Source organism: Conger conger, chromosome 16, assembly GCF_963514075.1.
Source record: "Conger conger chromosome 16, fConCon1.1, whole genome shotgun sequence".
Classification (NCBI taxonomy): Eukaryota; Metazoa; Chordata; class Actinopteri; order Anguilliformes; family Congridae; genus Conger; species Conger conger.
This window is the reverse complement of record NC_083775.1, coordinates 8,260,381-8,274,694: the sequence shown is the minus strand read 5'-3', so window position 1 is coordinate 8,274,694 and position 14,314 is coordinate 8,260,381. Positions and strand designations below refer to the sequence as shown.

General features: G+C 38.7%; 2 protein-coding genes across 2 annotated transcripts; both read right to left on the bottom strand.

The window, feature by feature from the left end:
- Nucleotides 1–6,841: 6,841 nt before the first annotated feature.
- On the bottom strand, nt 6,842–8,545 carry LOC133114345 (interferon a3-like). The gene is made up of 5 exons (XM_061223650.1): nt 8,393–8,545; nt 8,105–8,179; nt 7,561–7,713; nt 7,285–7,371; nt 6,842–6,931 (listed from the first exon to the last, which is right to left on the bottom strand). Exons 1-5 carry the CDS (start codon nt 8,543–8,545, stop codon nt 6,842–6,844), a joined length of 558 nt encoding a protein of 185 aa, XP_061079634.1.
- A 2,564-nt stretch (nt 8,546–11,109) lies between these two features.
- On the bottom strand, nt 11,110–12,824 carry LOC133114350 (interferon a3-like). The gene is made up of 5 exons (XM_061223656.1): nt 12,672–12,824; nt 12,384–12,458; nt 11,840–11,992; nt 11,548–11,634; nt 11,110–11,199 (listed from the first exon to the last, which is right to left on the bottom strand). The coding sequence occupies exons 1-5, from the start codon at nt 12,822–12,824 to the stop codon at nt 11,110–11,112; spliced, it is 558 nt and encodes a 185-aa protein (XP_061079640.1).
- Nucleotides 12,825–14,314: the final 1,490 nt, after the last annotated feature.

Genomic DNA, 14,314 nt, shown 5'->3' with positions numbered 1-14,314 from the left:
TTTTTTCCTGTTATGTTTCGATCTGGTAATTGTGGTTTCCGGGGGAAGGCTTTGATTTAATCCTGGTGTTCATGACACTGTTCTTGAAATAATCCTGAAATATGGGGACATTATAATCCTGAAATATGGGGACATTATAATCATTGAGTTTGGGGACATTATAATCCTGGAATATGGGGACAGCCTATGCCATCACAGGTCTACCGCCATGTTGAACCGTTAGCCACAGGCGTTGTGGGCTGGCAGTTTATGATGGCTTCCTCCCACTTTCTCCAAACAACCAAATTCAACATTTGTTTTCTTTCAGGCAAAGCCAGGTAAGATCATCCTTTGTCACAATTTGGAATTTCTGGTTGAATTCCTGATGGAATTCCTTGGGTGCCCCCTGGGAATTTCCTCAGCATGCAGCCATTCATAGTATCGTGCCGAGTTGTGGTGGAATGCTACGTCGAGGAGAGGATGTGCTCTCCTGTAGTTCGGTGTGGACCTTTTGAGGGGTCTCTCAGGTTCATGTGTATGATGTGTTTACATAATACCTGTAGGCCTTTAAATGGTTATATCTTTCCGGTTCATGGTTACAATGGCTGTAAAATGCATCAGCTCAGGTGAATATGTGAAAAGCTTGAGCAAAGATTAAAATGTGAGGGGGGTTCTAGTCCCCCTAACCGGGCTATGAATGAACCCTCCCCCTCCCTCCACCATCTGTGATCCAAACCACCCCCCGGTCCCCCATAATGATGTCAGTGGATCTAAAGTATGATGTACACTTTGCTCTTTAGTAAGATATAAAAATGTGACGATATATGAAGGCGGAAACCAGGAAAGGTGTGTTTTGGTTTTTAAAAGTCTGAAGTATGTACTTAATGGAAAGCACCTCGTCTGCCAACATTTCTGCTTTCTCTGGAGCCCATACAGTCAGTGAGCTGTGGACTGCAAACCGCAGTAGTCTGCACTTCCCCCACTGACCAGAGGGGTCACCTGTGAGCCCTAAAGTAATGAATGCCCTGTTAACTGAAGCTCTGGTGTCATGGGTAATGCTGAAGTCAGTTATGCGTTATTGAACAGCGGTTATACTCAAATCTATGTCTCAGAATTTCTGCTGGATTTCATTCTTCCCCTCTAACCAGGGCTGATTTACACCTGGGACAGCAGATGAGTTAAATCTCTGGCCAGTTGCTGGCATTAATCAGTCAGTGGCAGCGGCCTTGTTACCAGCAGTACTACTGGCCTTGAGGCCCATATTTGAGCATCCCTGCTGTACAGGGTTACCTGTCGACATCACCAGTGACATCATTAACAGTGACATCACAGCACTGAGAGTAAAGACTTGGCTATATACACTATATGGAGGGCCCCAGAACAGACTTAACATTTTTTTGCGACAAAACCACAACCCTGAAATACATGCAAATTGTGACATCTTCACAAAATGTAAAACAGCGAGAATTCTCAGAATATAAACATGTTATTAAATTGCATAAACCTTTAAAAAAGAACACTTTTGAGTTCTTGTTAGTATTACATTCACAATATCAGGCTTTGTTTCCTTTTTTCTTTCAGTACCATTAAAAAAGGTGCATGTTTAAAGTAAGACATCTAGATAAATAAGTCAATTTTTAGAAATAAATAGAAAATAAATTAAAACATGTAAATAAATACGTACACATGTATAAATGAATAGAAAATTAAGTTAAAACATTTGCATAAATAAGTCCACAAATATAAATAAATAGAAATTTCATGAATACATTGTCTTGGTGGGAGGTAGTACCCGGTGAGTCCACCAGAGGGCCGAGGATCATTAGTTCCACCTGTTCCTCATTAACTCCTGGGGAGTTACCTTCCCCAAGAGTATTTAAAGCCAGTGCTGACTCCCTTCACTGCTTTTGTGTTCAACGTTCGCACTTGCACAAAGCCTGTAAGACGCCAGGTAGACGCTGTACTGGTAGAGTCAGGTACGGTGTTGGTTTATTCATCAGAACTCTCTGAGACTACCAAAAAATAGGTAAGGAAGGCGCTCGGTTGTGGTGTTTGTTCACCGACGCCTTCCTGATAGGTTTTCATTTATTCCTTTTTGTTTGGGGCTCGTGTGAGCCGGTGGTAGAGGGACGTTGTCCCCGGTATTGTATTTTATTTTGTGTTTTTCTTCCTGAGCTGCACCTCATGGGTTTATTTTGTGCCTAGCGGTTTTTGCTAGGTTGTACTTTTATTTGGGAGATTCACTATTATTACTCAGTGCTCACTTTCCAGCACTATATTTGGTCTGTGTATTCGCCCTGTTTTCGGAGGGTTGTTTTTATTTTCTACAGCCATTTTTTGGGCTTAATTTCTGTTCTTTCCAATTACCGCCGACGGGTTAGTTTCTGTACCTCTCTGTGTCCTTATTGTTGTATACCACTTCCTGTATTGTGAGTTCGCCTTCAAAGGTCGAACCTCAGTCGCTACTGGCCCTCCACCCTGCACCTACCCTACATACATATATTTGATGCAACACAGGATATGTTTAACAGTTATACAGAAAGACGCAATCCTTTTTGCGCCTATGTTGCAGTGCTGGGAGTGTCCATTGGTTCTTTTACGCTTTCTGTAAATCAATGTCTTTGCCTCCAGGACTATTTTTCCATGCTGGCCAGGATATCAAGTCTTCGTAAATGTGTGAGGACTTCGGCTCCGACTGCCTCCCAGTCATCAGTGCTGTAGTTCTGCGAACAAAAGAACGTGTTCATTCAGACTAACATATTTGATCATGTTTAATTGGGCCTACATCTGTAACATAGGGATTGAGCAGTATCTGTGTTCACCCCATAAAACCATGTATCTGCATCAGGGTCTAGATAGAAACCTGGAGCATCATGGAACAGTGTGAACTATAAGTTTTGTACACGACAGAAAATTCCAGTTTTAAATGCATATGTTTAGTCAGGGAACTGGCAACATGGCAATCTTATCAAGCAATGAATCAACAAACAAATAAATGAGCAATCCAGTTAATATTGAGTGCAAATTGTTGGTTTAATGTTATTGAAAACGGATTTGTATCGTCATTCTTACCTTGCTTTCCAGGAGCATTCTCTTGAAATATGTTTTTATTTTCTTAAACGAACTTGCGTGAGATCCCCGGGACTTGAGTATCCTTATCTGTGCAGCCAAAAAAACAAATATATATATATACATATAAAAATGAGGAAAACCTGTTGAGTCACTGTTATTTGAATTTTTAATTGAAACGTATACATAATTTACGTCGATTATGAGCGATACTCTTTATCGTGTCCGGTAGGCCTATTCTGAAAAGTAGATGTAAAGTTTTGACTTACGCATTGTTTCAGCTCCGAAGCCTGACGATCGAGGTTGAGTTGGAACATCTGAAAGTTTTTTTGGTCCCAAGTAACAGAGTCACATTTGCCATTAATAAAGAGCTCTTTTATATTGTTTATGACTTCGTGGATGAAGAAGACGCGTTCTTCAGCCTGTACAGGACAAATGGTGTTGGCATTTAGTTCAATGTGAGATTCGGGAATATTGCTATTTAAACGTGATTCTGAGCGTTTGCTTCTCAGATCATCAGTTTTTTATACATTTTTATGTTACTTAGAACTAAAAAGGATACATGTTTAAATGAAATCAATTTCGTAAATACGTCCTCATTTTAAAATAAATAGAAATTAAAATGTTATGAATGCATAAATTAGGCCTATATACAGAAACATGTCAGGTAATGTCAGTGCTGGACATGGCATGCCAGATTGAAAAGCCCTCATGATAAATTCGCACAGGATTCAGAATAGTTTGATGCAGAACTACAAAAGAGATTTAAAAAGGTGAATATAATCATATAATCTTAAAACAATACCTGCATATTTTCAGTATGTTCGTAGAGCCTGTTCAGGATTTGAGCACTGGTTTTTCGTTGTGTATTTCCATCGCCCTTCAGAAGAAAACATGTGTAATTTCAGAAACAGCAATGGGACATTACAATTATGGGCGAGAAGATAATATGTTTACATGTTAACACTCCCCCCGAAAAGAGGTCCATGAACACAGGACAATATTCCCAAAATAAGGTTCCTCTTGTCGAGAAGTTTTGTCTAATGTCTTGACATTGTAAGTCTGTCATGAATAATTTTTAATCGATACTTACCATCTGTTCAAGCAGTTGTATGGAGTGATAGCTGACCACTTTGAAATTGCTTTGAGAGCCTTTTTCTCGAGGCTGCATCCAGGTGCACCCTTGAGCAAAGCTCCAGCTAAAGAGGGTCAGAGTGCAGTACATCCCAACGGCCTTTAGGTGCATCATTGTGCTTTCGTTTAGGGAAACCAACGGCGGCGCCGAGCGAAGTGGAGTTGCTTTGTGTTTGAGCGAAGATCCGAGGCGAACCGAGGCGATACGATAATAATCCAGGTAAACGATCTGTGTCTTGCTTGCTCCTCTCGAGTCTTGATGTTTTCTGAGCCCTTCTTCCACATCGCGCCGGTTGATAAACGGCCTCCATGAATGATGTTCAAAAAGTGAAATTGCAGCAGGTGGAAGTTCCCTGGCGGTTTCAGGTCTTGATTACCTGGTATTTCGCTTTTACGGTATGAATGGGATTTGATAACCTATACTGTCGGACGAAAGATCGGACGTCTTGAAAACCATTTGTCCTGACTTTGGAGTTTCTAAAGCGTCATTAATATGTTGTTTTTTCAGACCATTTTATTGATTACAAGTAAACTGCGGTAAGAGTAGCAGCAGACATTGCTCATTAGATCTGGCGTTTTCAAAAATTTCATTTACCTCCCGCGCAAACTATTGGCGACATGAATATTTTTGGAAAAAATAAAAAATATGTTTATATTTTTTATGGGGTGGTGTGCCACACTATATATGATATACGTATGAGATCAGACATATACTGTAGGTTCAGTAAGCAATTCAGTAACTTTTCGAATTTATTTCTCAATTGAATAAAATTCGAAATGACAGGACATGACTTTCAGTTCATCACTTGAGGAATCTCTGTCCTCATCAGATATGTGCTTGACTGTATCTGCATTTTTCCATGATAGACAAGTAACTTTTTTCAAGCATTGTAAAAACTTTATTTACAAACATTCTTGCTGTTGTGATGGGAATGACACCATATATGGGACAGGTATATTTTGTAACAAAATAAATTAACTGGTGTATTTATGGTACATTTTGTAGTAAATGTAATGAAAAGAAAAGAAAGGATATAAAAGTACCCACTGACCAGCAGGGTCGCCTCTGAGCCCGAATGTAATGAATGTCCTGATAACTGAAGCTCTGGCTTATTTCAGGAAATGTACACAAAGAAGATGAAATATATGGGAAAGGTTGAGTGAAATAGTATACTTGCTTCATTAATATACTTATGACATTTGAATTTGTCGTTCAAAGATGGATATGAGACAAAAGTACAGACAACCAGCCTTGAGAATCAGCAGTTTTTTACAGTTATGTTTCGATATGGTAATTGTGGTTTCCGGGCAAGGCTTTGATTTAATCCTGGTGTTCATGACATTGTTCTTGAAATAATCCTGGAATATGGGGATATTATAATCATTGAGTTTGGGGACATTAGAATCCTGGAATATGGGGACAGCCTATGCCATCACAGGTCTACCGCCATGTTTAACCTTTAGCCACAGGCGTTGTGGGCTGGCAGTTTATGATGGCTTCCTCCCACTTTCTCCAAACAACCAAATTCAACTTTTATTTTCTTTCAGGCAAAGCCAGGTAAGATCATCCTTTGTCACAATTTGGAATTTCTGGTTGAATGCCTGATGGAATTCCTTGGGTGCTTTCTGGGAATTTCCTCAGCATGCAGACATTCATAGTATCGTGCCGAGTTGTGGTGGAATGCTGCATCGAAGAGAGGATGTGCTCTCCTGTAGTCCGGTGTGGACCTTTTGAGGGGTCTCTCAGGTTCATGTGTATGATGTGTTTCCATAATACCTGTAGGCCTTTAAATGGTTATATCTTTCTGGTTTATGGTTACAATGGCTGTTAAATGCATCAGCTCAGGTGAATATGTGAAAAGCTTGAGCAAAGATTAAAATATGTGGGGGGGTTCTAGTCCCCCTAACAGACACCTGGGACAACAGGTGAGTTAAATCTCTGGCCAGTTGCTGGCATTAATCAGTCAGTGGCAGCAGCCTTGTTACCAGCAGTACTACTGGCCTTGAGGCCCACATTTGAGCATCCCTGCTGTACAGGGTTACCTGTCGACATCACCAGTGACATCATTAGCAGTGACATCACAGCACTGAGAGTTAGAGACTTGGCTGTATACACTACATGGGGGCCCCCAGAACAGACTTAACATTTTTGTGCGACGAAACCACAACCCTGAAATACATGCAAATTGTGACATCTTTATAAAATGTAAAACAGCGAGAATTCTCAGAATATAAACATTTTATTAAATTGCATAAACATTTCAAAAATAACACTTTTGTGTTCTTGTTAGTATTACATTCACAATATCAGGCTTTGTTTGCTTTTTTCTTTCAGTACCATTAAAAATAGGTGCATGTTTAAAGTAAGACATCTACATAAATAAGTCCATATTCATAAATAAATAGAAAATAAATTAAAACATGTAAATAAATAAGTACACATGTATAAATACAGAGAGAATTAAGTTAAAACATTTGTATAAATAAGTCCACATTCATAAATAAATAGAAATTTCATGAATACATATATTTGATGCAACACAGGATATGTTTAACAGTTATACAGAAACGCGCAATCCTTTTTGCGCCTATGTTGCAGTGCTGGGAGTGTCCATTGGTTCTTTTACGCTTCTGTAAAACAATGTCTTTGCCTCCAGGACTATTTTTCCATGCTGGCCAGGATATCAAGTCTTCGTAAATGTGTGAGGACTTCGGCTCTGACTGCCTCCCAGTCATCAGTGCTGTAGTTCTGCGAACAAAAGAACGTGTTCATTCAGACTAACATATGTGATCATGTTTAATTGGGCCTACATTTGTAACATAGGGATTGAGCAGTATCTGTGTTCACCCCATGAAACCATGTATCTGCATCAGGGTCTAGATAGAAACCTGGAACTGGCATCATGGACCAGTGTGAACTATAAGTTTTGTAGACAACAGAAAATTCCAGTTTTAAATGCATACGTTTAGTCAGGGAACTGGCAACATGGCAATCTTATCAAGCAATGAATCACCAAACAAATAAATGAGCAATCCAGTTAATATTGAGTGCAAATTGTTGGTTTAATGTTATTGAAAACGGATTTGTATCGTCATTCTTACCTTGCTTTCCAGGAGCATTCTCTTGAAATATGTTTTTATTTTCTTAAACGAACTTGCGTGAGATCCCCGGGACTTGAGTGTCCTTATCTGTGCAGCCAAAAAAACAAATATATATATATATATATATATACATATAAAAATCAGGAAAACCTGTTGAGTCACTTTTATTTGAATTTTTAATTGAAAAGTATACATAATTTACGCCGATTATGAGCGATACTCTTTATCGTGTCCGGTAGGCCTATTCTGAAAAGTAGATGTAAAGTTTTGACTTACGCATTGTTTCAGCTCCGAAGCCTGACGATCGAGGTTGAGTTGGAACATCTGAAAGTTTTTTTGGTCCCAAGTAACAGTGTCACATTTGCCATTAATAAAGAGCTCTTTTATATGGTTTATGACTTCGTGGATGAAGAAGACGCGTTCTTCAGCCTGTACAGGAGAAATCGTGTTGGCATTTAGTTCAATGTGAGATTCGGGAATATTGCTATTTAAACGTGATTCTGAGCGTAGGCTTTTCAGATCATCAGTTTTTTTTTCCGTTTTCATGTTACGTAAAACTAAAAAAGACACATGTGGAAATGAAATCAATTTCGTAAATACGTCCACATTTTTGAATAAATAGAAATTCAAATGTCATGAATGCTTAAATTAGGCCTGTGTACAGAAACATGTCATGTAATGTCAGTGTTGGACATGGCATGACAGATGTGCTCTTGAAAAGCCGTCAGGAGAAATTCGAACCGGATTCAGAATAGTTTGATGCAAACATACAAAAGAGATTTAAAAAAGTGAATATAATCATATAATCTTAAAACAATACCTGCATATTTTCAGAATGTTCGTAGAGCCTGTTCAGGACTTGAGCACTGGTTTTTCGTTGTGTATTTCCATCGCCCTTCAGAAGAAAACATGTGTAATCTCAGAAACAGCAATGGGACATTACAATAATGGGCGAGAAGATAATATGTTTACATGTTAACACTCCGCCCGAAAAAAGGTCCGTGAACACAGGACAATATGAAAAAAATCAGGTTCCTCTTGTCGAGAAGTTTTGTCTAATGTCTTGATATTGTAAGTCTGTCATGAATAATTTTTAATCGATACTTACCATCTGTTCAAGCAGTTGTATGGAGTGATAACTGATCACTTTGAAATTGCTTTGAGAGCCTTTTTCTCGAGGCTGCATCCAGGTGCACCCTTGAGCAAAGCTCCAGCTCAACAGCGTCAGAGTGCAGTACATCCCAACGGCCTTTAGGTGCATTATTGTGCTTTCGTTTAGGGAAACCAACGGCGGCGAGCGAAGTGGAGTTGCTTTGTGTTTGAGCGAAGATCCGAGCCGAACCGAGGCGATCCGATAATAATCCAGGTAAGCGATCTGTGTCTTGCTTGCTCCTCTCGAGTGTTGATGTTTTCTGAGCCCTTCTTCCACATCGCGCCGGTTGATAAACGGCCTCCATGAATGATGTTCAAAAAGTGAAATTGCAGCAGGTAGAAGTTCCCTGGCGGTTTCAGGTCTTGATTACCTGGTATTTCGCTTTTACGCTATGAATGGGATTTGATAACCTATACAGTCGGACGAAAGATCGGACGTCTTGAAAACCATTTGTCCTGACTTTGGAGTTTCTAAAGCGTCATTAATATGTTGTTTTTTCTGACCATTTTATTGGTTACAAGTAAACTGCGGTAAGAGTAGCAGCAGACATTGCTCATTAGATCTGGCGTTTTTTTAAATTTTATTTACCTCCCGCGCAAACTATTGGCGACATGAATATTTTTGGAAAAAATAAATCAATATGTTTGTATTTTTTATGGGGTGGTGTGCCACACTATATATGATATACGTATGAGATCAGACATATACTGTAGGTTCAGTAAGCAATTCAGTAACTTTTCGAATTTATTTCTCAATTGAATTAAATTCGAAATGATAGGACATGACTTTCAGTTCATCACTTCAGGAATCTCTGTCCTCATCAGACATGTGCTTGACTGTATCTGCATTTTTCCATGATATACAAGTAACTGTTTTCAAGCATTGTAAAAACTTTATTCACAAACATTGTTGCTGTTGTGATGGGAATGACACCGTATATGGGACAGGTATATTTTGTATCAAAATAAATTAACTGGTGTATTTATGGTACATTTTGTAGTAAATGTAATGAAAAGAAAAGAAAGGATATAAAAGTACCCACTGACCAGCAGGGTCGCCTCTGAGCCCAAATGTAACAAAAGTCCTGATAACTGAAGCTCTGCCTTAAGAGATCTACACAAAGAAGATGAAAGACATGGGAAGGGTTGAGTGAAATAGTATGCTTGCTTGATTTATATACTTAAGACATTTGGATTTGTGATTCAAAGATTAATATGAGACAAAATTACGGACAACCAGCCTTGAGAATCAGCTGTTTTTTCCAGTTATGTTTCGATCTGGTAATTGTGGTTTCCGGGGAAGGCCTTGATTTAATCCTGGTGTTCAAGACACTGTTCTTGAAATAATCCTGAAATATGGGGACATTATAATCCTTAAATATGGAAACATTATAATCATTGAGTTTGGGGACATTATAATCCTGGAATATGGGGACAGCCTATGCCATCACTGGTCTACCGCTATGTTTAACCGTTAGCCACAGGCGTTGTGGGCTGGCAGTTTATGATGGCTTCCTCCCAATTTCTCCAAACAACCAAATTCAACTTTTGTTTTCTTTCAGGCAAAGCCAGGTAAGATCATCCTTTGTCACAATTTGGAATTTCTGGTTGAATTCCTGATGGAATTCCTTGGGTGTTCCCTGGGAATTTCCTCAGCATGCAGCCATTCATAGTATCGTGCCGAGTTGTGGTGGAATGCTACGTCGAGGAGAGCATGTGCTCTCCTGTAGCCCGGTGTGGACCTTTTGAGGGGTCTCTAAGGTTCATGTGTATGATGTGTTTACATAATACCTTTAGGCCTTAAAATGGTTATATCTTTCTGGTTTATGGTTACAATGGCTGTTAAATGCATCAGCTCAGGTGAATATGTGAAAAGCTTGAGAAAAGATTAAAATATGTGGGGGGGTTCTAGTCCCCCTAACAGACACCTGGGACAGCAGGTGAGTTAAATCTCTGGCCAGTTGCTGGCATTAATCAGTCAGTGGCAGCAGCCTTGTTACCAGCAGTACTACTGGCCTTGAGGCCCACATTTGAGCATCCCTGCTGTACAGGGTTACCTGTCGACATCACCAGTGACATCATTAGCAGTGACATCACAGCACTGAGAGTAAAGACTTGGCTATATACACTACATGGAGGGCCCCAGAACAGACTTAACATTTTTGTGCGACAAAACCACAACCCTGAAATACATGCAAATTGTGACATCTTCATAAAATGTAAAACAGCAAGAAATCTCAGAATATAAACATTTTATTAAATTGCATAAACATTTCAAAAATAACACTTTTGTGTTCTTGTTAATAATACATTCACAATATCAGGCCTTGTTTCCTTTTTTCTTTCAGTACCATTAAAAATTGGTGCATGTTTAAAGTAAGACATCTACATAAATAAGTTCATATTCATAAATAAATAGAAAATAAATGAAAACATGTAATTAAATAAGTACACATGTATAAATACATAAAAAATTAAGTTAAAACATTTGTATAAATAAGTCCAGATTCATAAATAAATAGAAATTTCATGAATACATATATTAGATGCAACACAGGATATGTTTAACAGTTATACAGAAACGCGCAATCCTTTTTGCGCCTATGTTGCAGTGCTGGGAGTGTCCATTGGTTCTTTTACGCTTTCTGTAAATCAATGTCTTTGCCTCCAGGACTATTTTTCCAAGCTGGCCAGGATATCAAGTCTTCGTAAATGTGTGAGGACTTCGGCTCTGACTGCCTCCCAGTCATCAGTGCTGTAGTTCTGCAAACAAAATAACGTGTTCAATCAGAATAATATTTTTGATCATGTTTAATTGGGCCTACATCTGTAACATAGGGAGTGAGCAGTATCTGTGTTCACCCCATTATCTGCATCAGGGTCAAGATACAAACCTGGAACTGGCTTCATGGAACAGTGTAAACTATAAGTTTTGTACCCAACAGAAAATTCCAGTTTTAAACGGATATGTTTAGTCAGGGAACTGGCGACATGGCAATCTTATCAAGCAATGAATCAATAAACAAATAAATAAATGAGCCATCCAGTTAATATTGAGTGCAAATTGTTGGTTTAATGTTATTGAAAACGGATTTGTATCGTCATTCTTACCTTGCTTTCCAGGAGCATTCTCTTGAAATATGTTTTTATTTTCTTAAACGAACTTGCGTGAGATCCCCGGGACTTGAGTGTCCTTATCTGTGCAGCCAAAAAAACAAATATATATATATATATATATATATATATATATATATATACATATAAAAATCAGGAAAACCTGTTGAGTCACTGTTATTTGAATGTTTAATTGAAAAGTATACATAATTTACGCCGATTATGAGCGATACTCTTTATCGTGTCCGGTAGGCCTATTCTGAAAAGTAGATGTAAAGTTTTGACTTACGCATTGTTTCAGCTCCGAAGCCTGACGATCGAGGTTGAGTTGGAACATCTGAAAGTTTTTTTGGTCCCAAGTAACAGTGTCACATTTGCCATTAATAAAGAGCTCTTTTATATGGTTTATGACTTCGTGGATGAAGAAGACGCGTTCTTCAGCCTGTACAGGAGAAATCGTGTTGGCATTTAGTTCAATGTGAGATTCGGGAATATTGCTATTTAAACGTGATTCTGAGCGTAGGCTTTTCAGATCATCAGTTTTTTTTTCCGTTTTCATGTTACGTAAAACTAAAAAAGACACATGTGGAAATGAAATCAATTTCGTAAATACGTCCACATTTTTGAATAAATAGAAATTCAAATGTCATGAATGCTTAAATTAGGCCTGTGTACAGAAACATGTCATGTAATGTCAGTGTTGGACATGGCATGACAGATGTGCTCTTGAAAAGCCGTCAGGAGAAATTCGAACCGGATTCAGAATAGTTTGATGCAAACATACAAAAGAGATTTAAAAAAGTGAATATAATCATATAATCTTAAAACAATACCTGCATATTTTCAGAATGTTCGTAGAGCCTGTTCAGGACTTGAGCACTGGTTTTTCGTTGTGTATTTCCATCGCCCTTCAGAAGAAAACATGTGTAATCTCAGAAACAGCAATGGGACATTACAATAATGGGCGAGAAGATAATATGTTTACATGTTAACACTCCGCCCGAAAAAAGGTCCGTGAACACAGGACAATATGAAAAAAATCAGGTTCCTCTTGTCGAGAAGTTTTGTCTAATGTCTTGATATTGTAAGTCTGTCATGAATAATTTTTAATCGATACTTACCATCTGTTCAAGCAGTTGTATGGAGTGATAACTGATCACTTTGAAATTGCTTTGAGAGCCTTTTTCTCGAGGCTGCATCCAGGTGCACCCTTGAGCAAAGCTCCAGCTCAAGAGCGTCAGAGTGCAGTACATCCCAACGGCCTTTAGGTGCATTATTGTGCTTTCGTTTAGGGAAACCAACGGCGGCGAGCGAAGTGGAGTTGCTTTGTGTTTGAGCGAAGATCCGAGCCGAACCGAGGCGATCCGATAATAATCCAGGTAAGCGATCTGTGTCTTGCTTGCTCCTCTCGAGTGTTGATGTTTTCTGAGCCCTTCTTCCACATCGCGCCGGTTGATAAACGGCCTCCATGAGTGATGTTCAAAAAGTGAAATTGCAGCAGGTAGAAGTTCCCTGGCGGTTTCAGGTCTTGATTACCTGGTATTTCGCTTTTACGCTATGAATGGGATTTGATAACCTATACAGTCGGACGAAAGATCGGACGTCTTGAAAACCATTTGTCCTGACTTTGGAGTTTCTAAAGCGTCATTAATATGTTGTTTTTTCTGACCATTTTATTGGTTACAAGTAAACTGCGGTAAGAGTAGCAGCAGACATTGCTCATTAGATCTGGCGTTTTTTTAAATTTTATTTACCTCCCGCGCAAACTATTGGCGACATGAATATTTTTGGATAAAATAAATCAATATGTTTGTATTTTTTATGGGGTGGTGTGCCACACTATATATGATATACGTATGAGATCAGACATATACTGTAGGTTCAGTAAGCAATTCAGTAACTTTTCGAATTTATTTCTCAATTGAATTAAATTCGAAATGATAGGACATGACTTTCAGTTCATCACTTCAGGAATCTCTGTCCTCATCAGACATGTGCTTGACTGTATCTGCATTTTTCCATGATATACAAGTAACTGTTTTCAAGCATTGTAAAAACTTTATTCACAAACATTGTTGCTGTTGTGATGGGAATGACACCGTATATGGGACAGGTATATTTTGTATCAAAATAAATTAACTGGTGTATTTATGGTACATTTTGTAGTAAATGTAATGAAAAGAAAAGAAAGGATATAAAAGTACCCACTGACCAGCAGGGTCGCCTCTGAGCCCAAATGTAACAAAAGTCCTGATAACTGAAGCTCTGCCTTAAGAGATCTACACAAAGAAGATGAAAGACATGGGAAGGGTTGAGTGAAATAGTATGCTTGCTTGATTTATATACTTAAGACATTTGGATTTGTGATTCAAAGATTAATATGAGACAAAATTACGGACAACCAGCCTTGAGAATCTGCTGTTTTTTCCAGTTATGTTTCGATCTGGTAATTGTGGTTTCCGGGGAAGGCCTTGATTTAATCCTGGTGTTCAAGACACTGTTCTTGAAATAATCCTGAAATATGGGGACATTATAATCCTTAAATATGGAAACATTATAATCATTGAGTTTGGGGACATTATAATCCTGGAATATGGGGACAGCCTATGCCATCACTGGTCTACCGCCATGTTTAACCGTGGGCCACAGGCGTTGTGGGCTGGCAGTTTATGATGGCTTCCTCCCACTTTCTCCAAACAACCAAATTCAACTTTTTGTTTTCTTTCAGGCAAAGCCAGGTAAGATCATCCTTTGTCACAATTTG

Excerpts from the sequence above, each read along its gene's own strand:
- LOC133114345 (XM_061223650.1), bottom strand. The coding sequence starts at position 8,545 with ATGCACCTAAAGGCCGTTGGGATGTACTGCACTCTGACGCTGTTGAGC. Across the intron at positions 7,372-7,560 it reads CTTCGGAGCTGAAACAATGC|ATAAGGACACTCAAGTCCCG; the intron begins GTAAGTCAAAAC and ends TTGGCTGCACAG. Across the intron at positions 6,932-7,284 it reads GAATGCTCCTGGAAAGCAAG|AACTACAGCACTGATGACTG; the intron begins GTAAGAATGACG and ends TTTTGTTCGCAG.
- LOC133114350 (XM_061223656.1), bottom strand. The coding sequence starts at position 12,824 with ATGCACCTAAAGGCCGTTGGGATGTACTGCACTCTGACGCTCTTGAGC. Across the intron at positions 12,459-12,671 it reads TACAACTGCTTGAACAGATG|GGCGATGGAAATACACAACG; the intron begins GTAAGTATCGAT and ends TTTCTTCTGAAG. Across the intron at positions 11,993-12,383 it reads AACATTCTGAAAATATGCAG|GCTGAAGAACGCGTCTTCTT; the intron begins GTATTGTTTTAA and ends TCTCCTGTACAG.